General features: G+C 38.4%; 1 protein-coding gene across 1 annotated transcript in view; it reads left to right on the top strand.

The window, feature by feature from the left end:
- Knl1 (kinetochore scaffold 1) overlaps positions 1–13901 on the top strand; it is a 60070-nt gene that overhangs the window by 31178 nt on the left and 14991 nt on the right. The window contains exons 12-17 of the mRNA XM_050132753.1: positions 1034–1101; positions 3375–3473; positions 6881–6996; positions 9020–9110; positions 10065–10181; positions 11702–11789. Of these exons, the coding sequence (XP_049988710.1) occupies positions 1034–1101; positions 3375–3473; positions 6881–6996; positions 9020–9110; positions 10065–10181; positions 11702–11789 (579 nt within the window). The remainder of the gene's footprint in view (positions 1–1033; positions 1102–3374; positions 3474–6880; positions 6997–9019; positions 9111–10064; positions 10182–11701; positions 11790–13901) is intronic.

The raw sequence follows: 13901 nt of genomic DNA, 5'->3' as shown, positions 1-13901 counted from the left end.
GAAGCTGTAAAACTATTACAGATACTTTGTCTTACTAAGTGATAGCTTTTTAGAAACATCCTAGTAGATAGAAGCATCAGGATCATGAACAGCACATAAAGCTGAAATCTTAGTTAGGGTTTCTATTGCTGTGAAAAGAGTTCATGACCATCCTTATAAAGGTTAATATTAAATTGGGATGGCTTACAGTTTCAGCGGTTTAGTCCATTATCATCATGGCAGGACATGGTGGTATTGTAAGCCAACTTAGTGCTGGAGAAGGAGCTAAGAGTCCCACAACACTGGATGGTGGTGGTGTACTTCAGTACTTGGGAGGCAAAGGAAGGCATATCTGTGTGAGTTCGAGGTCAGCCTGGTCTACAAGAGCTAGTTCCAGGACAGCTAGTTCTCCAAAGCTACACAGAGAAACCCTGTCTCAAAAAATTAAAAAAAAAGGGGGGGGGGTGCTGGAGAGATGGTCAGAGGTTAAGAGCACTGGCTGCACTTACATACAGAGGTCCTGAGTTCATTTCTCAGCAACCACATGGTAGCTCATAACCATCTATAATGAGATCTGGTGCCCTCTTCTGGTGCGTGTGCAGGCATGCAGGCTAAATATATATATATATATTTTTTTTTTTTTTTAAAAAGTCCTACATCTTGGTCCGCAGGCAACAGAAAGTAAGTTGTCATGATGGATGTGGCTATAGGAGACCTCAAAGCTCACTTCACAATGACACACTTCCTGCTAATAGTGCCACTTCCTATGGGCCAAGCATTCAAACACATGAGTCTATGGGAGCCATACCTGTTCAATCTACCACAATAACTAAAATTAACTTTACATTTTAGTTTTGGTTTGTTTTTGGAATAAGGTCTCACTATGTAGCTTTGACTGCCTACCGTTGGCTATGTAGACCAGGTTGGTCTTAAACTCACAGAGATCTACCTGCTTCTGCCTATCTAGTGTTGGGATTGAAGGTGTATACCACTATTATAAGCCTTATAGTTTCATTTTGACTTGTTTATTATGTAAATTTTGCTTTGCTTCTAGCACAACGCAATAGCCAAATGGAATCACAGTTCCTTGGTGACAGTATCTGTGAAGATAGTTTGAGGGAGGTATGTTAAAGCATTTCTCACTTTAATTATTTTAATTAAGTGTATGTGTATGAGTGTATGTATGTCACAGCCTGAGGACAACTTGCAGAAATTTCTTTCTCTATCATGTAGATGTTAGGCATTGAACTTAAGTTGTTAGGCTTAGTGCTGAGTAGTACCCTTACCTACTGAGCCATCCCATAGGCCACTGCTTCTCACTGTGGTTTTTGTTTTGTTTCTTTATGTTTAAACAGGGTCTTATTATATAGCCCTTGCTGACTTGGAACTTACTATATAGACCAGGCTGGCACCAAACTCCCTGAGATTGGTGTCTGCTTCCAAAGAGCTAGGATTAAAGGCATGAGCTTATTTTTCACATTTTGCTTTTTTGTTTGTTTTGTTTTTGTTTTTTAAAGTAGAGTTTCTCTGCTTGGCCTTGGCTGTCTGAGAATTAGCTTTGTAGACCAGAGATCTCTTAACTCTCAGAGATCTGCCTGAAAGACATGCGCCACCTCCCAGCTATTTCTCACTTTTAATACTTTTTTTTTTTAAAGAGTTTATTGATGTTTTCTGGTTATTTGGGTTTTTTGTTTGTTTGTTTTGTTTTTCAAGACAGGGTTTCACTGTACCTTTAGAGCCTGTCCTTGAACTCACCAGTCTCTGGTGGATCCAGTGCTGGTATTAAAGGTGTTTGTGACCACTGCCTGACTAAGTTTATTGTTTTTTTGAGATAGAATGTGAGGCCTTCAAGGCTACCCTTAAACTCAGTGCTTAACCAGTGCTGGCCTTGAACTCCTGATCTTCGCGTTTGCACCAGCTCAAGTGCTAGAATTACAGATGAATGCCACCACTCCTGGCTTAGTTGTTTTTTTTTTTTTTTAAAGATTTTATTTATTCATTATGTATACAATATTCTATCTATATGTCTGCCTGCATGCCAGAAGAGGGCACCAAATCTTAGTTAGGATGGTTGTGAGCCACCATATGGTTGTTGGGAATTGAATGCAGGACCTCTAGAAAAGCAGCCAGTGCTCTTAACCACTGAGCCGACTCTCCAGCTCCCTTGTTTTGTTTTTGAGGTAGCGCTTATGCATCTTTAGCTGGGCTCAAACTTGATAGGTATCCAAAAGTGACCTTAAATTTTTGATACTCTTATGTCTACCTCCAGAGTGTTAGTAAGTTTTACAGATATGGGCCACATGCTCAATTTTATGTGGTACTGGGAATCCAGTTCAGAGCGCTAGGCAAATAAATGTTCTACTAACCTTGTTCATCCCCAGTCCTAGAATTTGTTTTTTGTAATTTTATGTATTTCAAATATAGGAAATGCTAGTTTTCTTTCTTATTTTAAAAAATAATTTATTTGCATTTTATATGCTTTGTTGTTTTGCCAGCATGTATTTCTGTGTGAGGCTGTCTGATCCCCTGGAATAGGATTTACAGTCATGAGCTGCCGTGTGATTACTGGGAATTTAACTCTGGCCCTCTAGAATAGCAGCCAGTGCTCTTAAACCTTGAGCCATATCTCCAAGGCTGGTTTTCCTTGTTAAGGATTCAGCATAGTAATTATATGAAGTATTATCTTAGCCTGTTGTCTTTTGCTAAGATTGAAAGCCGCAAATTGGGTTGGTTATACAGACCAGATTGCAGTTCTTTATGCTTTGCCAAGCATTGCACTGCCACAAGTTCAGTATGTGATAATGCTTCCAGGCTGGAGGAATTCTGCAGAATCTCCAGTTGACTCAGTGTCTCATGGCAATAGAGCAAGCTTACCAAGTTGAGTCCATTTTCCTCTTAGGAAGCCATTTATGTAATCCTTCTGGCCCTAACATTATGACCCCATCCAATTATCTACCACCACATACTATTAACATATGACCTTGGGAACTAATGTGAGTTTTAGAGGCATCATTCACCTTAACCTTAGTAAGTAGAAATTAATATTAAAAGACAAATTGAGTTTTGAAAATTATGTAACCTTAAAAATGTTAGATTGGCTATGGTGGTCCACATTCCACATTTTTTATTCTAGCACTAGAGAGACTAGGATTCCATGCCATACTGGGCTGCATAGCAAACTTGAGCTACAGTGGGACACCTTGTTTAATAATAATAGCAGTAGTAATCTTATATAAAAATTAAGAAAAGTTTACTAATGTTTATGTTTGGCTAGTTCCTTAACTTAGATTAAGCTCTTTAGAAATGAGTGGTATAGTTAGAGTCAAAGTGAGTTTACTTTGAGTATTCATATATCATATAAATGTTTTTTTTTTTGTTGTTTTTTCTTTTTTCAGAAACTCAAGAATGGACAAATTACAATAAAGGAGTTCTTCGTACTTCTTCAGGTCCACATCTTAATACAGAAACCCAGGCAGAGCCATCTTCCAGCCAAAGTAAGTGCATTTCTTGGCAAAATATTCATCTCAGTTAAAATATATCGTACTTAAAAAATTTAAATTACACAAGAGAAAGCATTTATTAAAACACAAAACTATGAGTTGGAGATATAGTTCATTTGGTAGAGGCCTGCCTATCTGCTTGACTCCCTGACTGCCAAGTCTAACAACTTGACTTTGTATAACCTGGTGATGCTTCCTTTCCTCACATTGAGGAACCTGTTCTAATACCAGATGTAGCTGTTCTAAATTATAAATCTAACTGGTCTTCACCTCCATCAAAGAGCTCAAAAGGATGTAATATTACCTAACAACAGACACATCTAGCTGCCTAGACAATTCTCTGCAATGTTGGGCCATCCATCTTTTGCTTATAGGCCTAGAATATCTGGAAGACTCTTCTGTGAAGCAGAATCTTGAAGGACTGTCTTGATTTGTTTTGGCAATGTTCAACAGTCTTTTTCCTGTGTCTCACTTGTTCAATTTGTTCAGCATACTGTCAGCAGTGAAGGAAGAGCAGTTTCTTGTCCAGATGCCTACCCTTGCAACATTGAAAGCAAATTCTATATGGAGTTTCTTTTTTTAAGATTTATTTATTTATTATACATGCAGTGTTATTTATGCCTACATGCCAGAAAATAGCCCCAGATCTTATTATAGATGGTTGTGGGCCACCATGTGGTTGTTAGAAATGAACTCAAGCCCTCTGGGAGAGCAGCCAAAGCCATCTCTCCAACCCCCTAACCTCATTTCTTTTTTTTCTTTTTTTAAAAATAATTTAATTTATTTATTTATTATGTATACGGTGTTCTGCCTGCATGTATCCTTGAAGGCCAGAAGAGGGCACCAAGTCCTATTACAAATGGTTGTGAGCACATGTGGTTGCTGGGAATTGAACTCAGGACCTTTGGAAGAACAAGCAAAGCTCTTTTTTTTTTTTTAGATTTATTTATTTATTATGTATACAACATATGCCTTGATGTATGCCCGCACGCCAGAGGAGGGCGCCAGACTTCAGTACAGATGGTTGTGAGCTACCACGTGGTTGCTGGGAATTGAACTCAGGACCTCTGGAAGAGCAGCCAGTGCTCCTAACCTCTGAGCCATCTCTCCAGCCCACAAGCAAAGCTCTTAACCACTGAGCCATCTCTCCAGACCCTAACCTCATTTCTTAATTATTCATTGGATTTTTAAATGAGCTTCATAAGTACAATTTCTCAAACAAGAGTAGAAACATATATACACTCTTTAAAAAAAAAAAACTTTTAAATTTGTATCAATATACCAAAATTCATGCCAGTACAAAATATCTGAGATCAATAGTTTTCTTTTTATCCTGTACTCCTATATTCCCCTAAATGATAACATCCATAACCCCCAAATCACCAACAACCATCCCCACCACCTTTGGGAATGTAGGCATTACCTTCTCTGGATTGCTTCTTGTTTTCTGTGGGTGAATATATCTTTAGGGCTACCTGAGAAAACGGGAATAATTGCCAAATCCTATAACCTTGTTGATATATATCACCTGTCCTGTCAAGATTCAGGAGGTTTGCCCCAATCAAACCTGATCATATTAACTTGGAATGAGTCCATGGCCTTTTGCTTCCTGGGAAAACAAAAGCATAACCTCTTTTCCAATGTGATATATATTTTACTTCTCTTTTAAAATTAAGATCTCCCTAAAGTACCCAGGTTGGCTCAAGTTAGCAGTCCTGTTCACAATCCCATGTCTTTCAACAGCTGTCATTCGCTCATCAGCATTTTAAAAATTTGAAATTAGCACAACATACAGGATCCAGACTCTGTGTTTATTTTCCCTCGTTATGTGGCTTATTCTTTTTTTATTGCTTCTTTCTTTAAAGACTTTATTATTTTTAAACTATTTACTTTTTTATGTATATGCCTTTTCTCTTTTTCTTCTTAAGCCTATACATATTTTTAATTCTAAGCACACTGTAACCTGTTTTTTTTCCCATCTAGATCTGTCTTTACTGCATATTTCTTAGCCTCTTTATCATGACCCTTTAAACTAAGTGGTGTGGCTAGGTCCTCTGTCTAGGCTTTGCTGGCTGGCTCCACCCACTTCCCCAATCTTTGATAGCCAAGTCTAAAGCTTGGGGCCCCATGCCATCACATGACAGTAAGTAATGAGGACAGCTCTCCCATGCTCACAACTTTGGGGCTGACTCACCTACACTTCCACCAACAGGATTGGGTGTATTGTGGTAAGCTCAATTTTTACATATTCATTTTCTTTCTTTTTTTAAATTGTGTTGATTTAGTCTGTGTGTGTGTGTGTGTGTACATAGATGTGAATCTGTAGAGGTCAGAGGACAATTTATTGAAGCCACTTTGCCACCTCAACTTTCTGAAAATAATGCATAATTATTTTTTTTAAGATTTATTTATTTATTTATTGTGTATATAGTATTCTTAGTATTTTGCATGTATGCCTGCAGGCCAGAAGAGGGCACCAAATCTTATTACAGATGGTTGTGAGCCACCATGTGGTTGCTGGGAACTGAACTCAGGACCTTTGGAAGAGCAAGCAGTGCTCTTAACCACTGAGCCATCTCTCCAGCCCCGCATAATTATTTTTAAGACACTTTGAGTCCTATAAGTCAGTATCCTTAGCTCACCTGAACATCTAGGAAAGAGTGGACTTTGAAGTTAGAGACTTGAATTCATATTTGAACATGTAACTTACTGTGTAAATAAATATCATCTATAAGTTTCTTTGTATAATTTTTCCTCCACAGTACTGGGGTTTGAACCCAGAACCTCAGACACCCTAACTGAGCTACACTCCCAGCCCTATTTGGATAACTTTTAAAAATTGGCACTGTAGTGGGTGGTAATAACGCACGCCTTTAATCCCAGTACTTGGGAGGCAGAGGCAGGTGGATCTCTGTGAGTTTGAGGCCAGCCTGGTCTACAGAGCAAGTTTCAGGAGAGCTAGGGCTACACAGAGGAACCCTGTCTTAAAAAAAAAAAAAAAAAAAAAAAAAAGAGACAAAGTCATTCTCAAACTTGAATTTGTTTCTTACGTGGTTTTGTCCTCAAAATGGTAAAATTTGGGAGGATCAGAAGTTCAGTGTACTCCTCAGCTACATAATGAGTTCTAGTCCAGCCTAGGCTATATGAGACCCTTCCCTCCATCTCTCCCCCGACCCCTGGCAAAAAAAGAAATGGAAAAGAACAAAAAACAACATCTGGTTCTGCCGGACATGGTATCTTAAGCAAGTAATCCAGATTCAAGAGACAAAGGCCAGAGGATTACAACTTCAGCCCACCCTAAACTACACTGTAAGGCTCTAAAGTCTATTTTCAAAGAAAAATGAACCAGTTCTTATTGATGGAACACTTTCTTTTCTTTCTTTCTTTTTTTTTCCCCAAAGTTTGCTATAAACTCATCACCTACCCCTGAAGATCTGATGTTGAGACAGTATGTTTATGGACCCAAGATACAGATTTACAGAGAAGATTGTGAGCTTCTTCGCCAAAAGATTGAAGAGTAAGAATGTTTTATTTTTTTTTTCCTGTGATTGGTTTTGGAGGGTTATAATAAACAAATGGTCTATGTGGTATTTTAATCATTTTAATTAGAGTAACATCAGCATGGGAAAAGTAGATGGAATTAATTGGCAGTATGACATGAATGAAAACCCAGTTCAGCCTACAATATTGTATAGCATTGCATAAGTCGTTTACCACCTTATAAAGTGGTAATAATATCTATACACTGCAAATACAATGAACAGTAGAAATTATTTATATAAAATGTTTCAGATTGCCGGGTGGTGGCAGCTCTAACCTTTAATCCCAGCACTCAGGAGTCAGAGACATGAGCATCTCTGTGAGTTCGGGGCCAGCCTGGTCTACAGAATGAGTTCCAGGAACAGCTCCAAAACTACAGGGAAACCCTGTCTTAAAAATCAAACAAAAAATAGTTTCATATCATGATGAACAAAAAGATAAGCAGAATTTATTTTTCCAAGACAGGGTTTTTCTGTGTAGCTGTGGCTGTCCTGGAACTCACTCCTAGGCTGGTCATGAACACAGATTTGCCTACCTCTGCCTCCCTAGTGCTAGGATTAAAGGTGTGTGCCACCTTAGAATTATTAAATTATGATATAAATTGTTTAAAACAACATTTCAAAAGGATATAGTGTACTTTTTTTTTTTTTTTTTTTTTTTTTTTTTGGTTTTTCGAGACAGGGTTTCTCTGTGGCTTTGGAGCCTGTCCTGGAACTAGCTCTGTAGACCAGGCTGGTCTCGAACTCACAGAGATCCACCTGCCTCTGCCTCCTGAGTGCTGGGATTAAAGGCGTGCGCCACTACCGCCCGGCGTATAGTGTACTTTTTTTTAGAGTACAGGGTTTCTCTGTAAAGCCCTGCTTATGCTAGAATTCGCTATGTAGACCAGGCTGGCCTGTAACTTGGAGATCTCCGTCTCTGCCTCCCAAGTGCTGGGTTTAAAGGCGTGAACTCGCAAACCCTGATGTACTTACTCTTTTGGGTTTTCTAAGTTGGGTGTTGTTGTACATGACTGTAGTGGGAGGCTTTTTTGTCCTGCCTGCTTCCGCAGCCGCTCTTAAAATAATCACTCGGAGGCTTTTATTAATTATAAATGTTTGACCAATGGCTCAGGCTTATTACTAAACTAGTTCTTACATTTAAATTAATCAATATTCCAACATAGTGGTAGGGTCGGGGCAAGCTTACAAAGCTTTAATTTTCAGAGAGGACAGGAGGCTCTAGGCAGGGATGTGAGTTGTGATGCTAGTTGGCAAGGTCTCTCTAAAGGATCCAGGCTAGCTGCTTCCTGAAAGAAAATTGATGCTGGGGAGTTGAAGTGAGCCTGAGCCACTTTAGGAAGCTGCTGCACTCTCTCTGGATGCTGAACTGTGAGTTTAGACCCTAAGCTTTAGTAGTCATGAAAAGAAGTGGTAGATCCAGAAGCTTACAGCTTTACAAGATAGCAGGCAGAGGAAAACCCTGTTGGGGTTTCAAGTCAGCCATTGATAAAAGTTTGGAAACTGATACTTTTTCCCATGGTGGGAGGTCTAGTGTTTGGAATCCCTGGCCTGATCTATCAGACTCAGGAATGCTGCACGTCTCTTGTCCTAGGTACTGCCTAGTCCTGGCCTAATACTCAAAATCAAGTCTTTGCCCATTCAAGAATTCAGTACCTCCCCCAACACTGCCTCCTCTGTCCCCTAAAGGTACCATGGCTTCTGGAGTCTTTCTTCCTGCCTGTCCATCTCCCCCACCAACCCTCACCCCTTCTTGACCTTTCTGCTTCTTTCCACACCCCAGGTTCATTGTGACACTCTTACCTGCTGTTCTTTAAATGTTGAATAATGTTTCCTGAGAGAATTCTCCCGTTTATGTAGGAAAAAATGAAAAGAATTAAATTTGGCTGTATGTTAAGTCAGCTGGTTAAAGCAGAATTCTACATCCTATATTCACATTTTTCTTTACAGCTGGTTAAAGCAGAATTCTACATCCTATATTCACATTTTTCTTTATTTTAGATTACAGGTATCTGCATTGACCCAAGATAAACTATTGACTGATGTAAATAGGAACTTGTGGGAAAAAATGAAAGACTGCTCTAATGAAGAGGTATTTTTATGTCATTTTCTGATTAAGAATTGACACACGTCAAGATAAGAAACTGTTATTTTTTTTTTTTTTTTTTTTTTTTTTTTTTTTTTTTTGAGAAACCCTGTCTTTAAAAGGAAGAAAGAAAAGAAGAACCGTTATTTGATGGGATGGAGTTCTTTCATTTAGTTTCAGATGTGATGTGCTGCTGTAGTCTTATCTAATTATTGCTAAGTAACTGTTAGATGCAACCTTTCCTATGTGTAATGCCTAATTTAATACTTAAAATATATATGATGTTCCCTCCTTTTTATTGGCATTTCCCATAGATTTAAGATATTCTTAATTGATTAGGTATTTATTAGTCTATTTTACATGTACACTAATATATAATACTGTTTTAATTAAGAGCTGATCACCAGGTTGTGGTGCACGCCTTTATTCCCAGCACTTGGGAGGCATTGGCCGCTGGATCTCTGTGAGTACGAGGTCAGCCTGATATACAGAATGAGTTACAGGACAGGCTCCAAAGCTACACAGAGAAACCCTGTGTTGAAAGGCAAACAACCAAAAAAATTAAGAGCCAGTTATATTCTAGTTTTCAAAACAAGTGAATTAAAGGCAACAATCAAAACTGAAGTCTTTAATTATATTCTTAAATAGATATGCAGAAGTTAGTTACCTGTGGTGGCCTAACCTGTAATCCCAGCACACTAGAGGCAAAGGCTGGAAGAACACATATTTAAGACCAACCTGGTCTTTACAGTGAGTTTCAGATCAGCCAGGGAATCAATTTGCAAATGAAAAGTTTTTGCTTTAGGAATCAGAACCTAGGACAGGCAATCTAATGTACCTTCCCAGACCTTACTTACCTTATCTGACTTGTGGGTTTTTTCTTTCTTTCTTTTCTTTTCTTTTCTTTTCTTTTCTTTTCTTCTTTTTTAGTATAATGTGCTCTTTAACTCTCTCCTACAGCTGAAAACCTATGGGATTTACCTTAACAAAATAAAGTCACGTTATACCAAGATGACAAAAGTCTTCACTCACCAAGGAAAAGTGGCTCTGTATAACAAATTGGTGCATTCAGCTGAGGTAATTTGTGATAGTTAATATATAACAAATTATTAGTAGCTGTAAAATATGAAGAATGAGCTGGCCGGTGGTGGTGCATGCCTTTAATCACAGCACATGGGAGGCAGAGGCAGGCAGATCTCTGTGAGTTCGAGTCTTGCCTGGTTTACAAGAGCTAGTTCCAGGACAGGCTCTAAAGCTACAGAGAAACCCTGTATCAGTAAAAAAGAAATAAAAATATGAAGAATGCTTATTAGGAGACATATAAATGAGAGTTGGATAAAATCTTGTTTATCAAAAGTGAAATTCTATTAATCAAAACCTTCAACCTTGGCATTGTAAGTCAAATGAAATATAGTCACTAATATGGGCTATGTCTCATATTGTTGTCTTCCATATTACATTTTGAAATAAACTATTTGTCATTTTGTCTCTCCTCTAATACATACAACAGTGTTGTCTTCCTATACTCTAGTCAGTTGCATGTGTATGTACACATGTTCATTCTTTTCCTTTTAAAAAGGCTTTTTATAGGACTGAGAATATAATTCAGTGGTAGAACGTTTGCTTAGCATTTGTTCAATTTCCTGTTTGAGAAACAGAAGCAGTGTACTTAAGCAATGTACACAAGAGCAAGCCAGCAAGGTAGCTCTACTTAATAAAATACCTCATTAGCAAATAAGTGTAGAAATGTCGCATACAGTATTTTCTTTTTTATTTTTATGTAAATAGGAGTTTTGCCGTGGGTGTTGGGTCCCCTGGAACTGTAATTATAGACATTTGTGAACTGCCATGTGGGTGCTGGGAATTGAACCTGGGTCCTGTGGAGAGCAGTCAGTGCCCTTAACCACTGAGCCATGTCTCCAGCCCCCACTATCTTCTTTTACAGAAATAAAGATTTAAAAATAGTTGTCCCTGGTGCACATACCTACAGGAAGTTGAGACAGGAATATTGCCATAATTTCAGTACCACATAGCAAGAACCTGTCTCAGCAATGGTAAAACAAACAAACAATAAAAAAAGCACACTAAAAAGACAATAATTGTATTTGACCAATGTGTTCCATATTTATTTAATCTATTTAAAACCTTTTTAAACAATAAATATTAATAAAGTCATAAGACACATATAGAAAAATGCTACAATGAAGAGAAATATAGAATTTATTTATCTATTAAAATTAAACTAAAAAAATTTAAGTCCAGACTAAATGTCTTGACTTTAATTTTAAGATTTGCCTGTTGATGCTAGTGTGAAAAACAGACCTATAATCCCATCTACTTGAAAGTCTAAGGCAGAGATATCCCAAGTCCAAGGCCAGCCTGGGCAACTTAGCAAGACCCTGTATATATGTAAAAAGTGAAAAAAATGTATAGGAATAAAGAGCAGCAGTAGGATCATGTGACCAGCATGTTCTGTTCCTGTATTGCCAAAAAAATAAAAATAAAAATAAACTTTGCCATTCATAATCATGACATTAATTGAACTATTATAAAGTTTGGAAGTTAAACTTTTATAATCTTTAATGTTTTGTATTTAGAATGAAAAGAAGAAACTTCAGATAAAAATGAATGAGATTGACAACATACTTAAGAAGCTCAATAACTGTCTCACTGAAGTAGAAATAGGTAAGTATTTAATGTTTTCCTAGGCCTGGGGATAGAACTTAGTGGTACAATACTTGCCTGTCATACAGAAGGCCCTAGGTGTAACCCCTGAAACTACATAAAGTTAAAGGATAATTTTCTGTAAATGCTTCTATAAGGTATAAAATTTGGTATTACTATGATAGTTTAGCAGCTTCAGTTCTTAAATAGAAGCAAATTAAAACCCATTTTTGGGCTAATGAGATGGCTCGGTGCATAAATGTGCTTACCACCAAGCCTGTTGACCTGAGTTTGGTCTCCGGGGACCCACGTGGTAGAAGAAGAGAACCGATTCTCACAAATTTTCCTCTGACCTCCATAAGCATGCTATAGTGCACCCCCACCCCCACGCAAAATAAAGGTGATACAAAATAATAATAAAACCTCACTTAGGCTGGGCGGTGGTGGCGCACGCCTTTAATCTCAGCACTCAGGAGGCAGAGGCAGGTGGATCTCTGTGAGTTCGAGGCCAGCCTGGTCTATAAGAGCTAGTTCTAGGACAGGCTCCAAAACTACAGAGAAACCCTGTCTCGAAAAACCAAAACAAAAAACAAAAAAAACAAAAAACAAAAAAAAAAAACTTAGTACAATTAATCATCTGTAACACAGTAAAGAAGAGATGCCCAAGAAATTAAGTCATTTTTCAAAGCTCTTCATAACATATGATAATCTTGTCTGTTTTGGCTTATTTTTGAGACAGTCTTTCTGTGTTGCCCAAGCTGGCCTAGAATTTGCCTAAGCTACTCTTAACTTGTGATCCTCCTTTCTTGCCTCCTGAGTGCTGGTGTTACAAGTGAGTGCCTCTGTGCCCAGTATTCAGGGGGTTTTGTTTTCTAATCACACTTGTTTGTTTGTTTCTTAGTGTGTATAATTTTGAGATTCTTAATTTTTTTGAGATTTATATATTATTTTATTTTAAGTGTATGGGTGTTTTGCCTGCTTGTGTACGGTATGCATACAGTGCCCATGGAGGCCAGAAGAGGGTGTTAGATCCTCTGGGACTGGAGTTACAGGTGGTTGTGAGCTGTAGTGTTGGTGTTAGGAATTACAAGTCCTACCACCCCCCTGGTCCTCTGGAAGAGAGGTCATTATTCTCAACTGCTGAGCCGCTTTTCCAGCCCTCATCACACTTTGGTGTGTGTTAGTAGGTGCATGTGCCGTAGACAACATGTGGAGGTCTGAAGGATGTGTGTACCGGGGAAGACATGTGATGCCATGAAAGGATGTTAGATTCCCTGAACTAGAGCTATAGGCAGTCACAAACCAGCTGCCCTAGGTGCCAATGGGTTAGTTTGACTAAGAGAGGACAACACAGGAGCTAAAAGGAAAACCTGGGAATGAAGAATAGAATTAGAGTCAGGTGGTGTAATGTCTCAGAGGTTAAGTAAGATAAATGTTCTTTGTTCGTTTGTTTTTGGATTTTTTTGAGGCAGGATTTCTCTGTAGCCTTGGAGCCCATCCTGGAACTAGCTCTTGTAGACCAGTCTAGCCTCGAACTCACAGAGATCTGCCTGCCTCTGCCTCCCAAGTGCTGGGATTAAAGGCATGCACCACTACTACCTGAGTAAGATAAATGTTTTAGGGAAAAAAAATTAGCAATGTCAAACAAAGAAACTGGAATTAAAGCTACGTATGGCATCCACAGGCACATGCATATCCACATAGGCAATTGCACAAATGTGCACACCTGTTTCTACACACACATACACAGACATACACACAAAATAAGAATAAATCTTAAAAAAAAAAAACCTGTAAGTTCCATGGAGCCAAAATTAGCATGTTTTTCTCCATCTACTTTAAGTCCCTAGCATATGGATTGCACAGTAAAAGTGTCTAATACATGTGACCTGTATTTAGGTGAAAATGAGTATATGAATATCATAGTTTTAAAATAACTTACCTCTGTTTAGTTACTTTACTCTCTACTTCACAATAAAAGTTAGAAGCTGGGCGGTGGTGGCGCACGCCTTTAATCCCAGCACTTGGGAGGCAGAGGCAGGCGGATCTCTGTGAGTTCGAGACCAGCCTGGTCTACAAGAGCTAGTTCCAGGACAGGCTCCAAAACCACAGAGAAACCCTGTCTCAAAAAAA

The sequence above is a fragment of the Alexandromys fortis genome, unplaced genomic scaffold (genome assembly GCF_014885135.2).
Source record: "Alexandromys fortis isolate MF-2015 unplaced genomic scaffold, M_Fortis_MF-2015_v1.1 scaffold_6, whole genome shotgun sequence".
Lineage (NCBI taxonomy): Eukaryota > Metazoa > Chordata > Mammalia > Rodentia > Cricetidae > Alexandromys > Alexandromys fortis.
The sequence above is the reverse complement of the archived record's forward strand: the minus strand, read 5'-3'. Positions and strand labels throughout refer to the sequence as shown.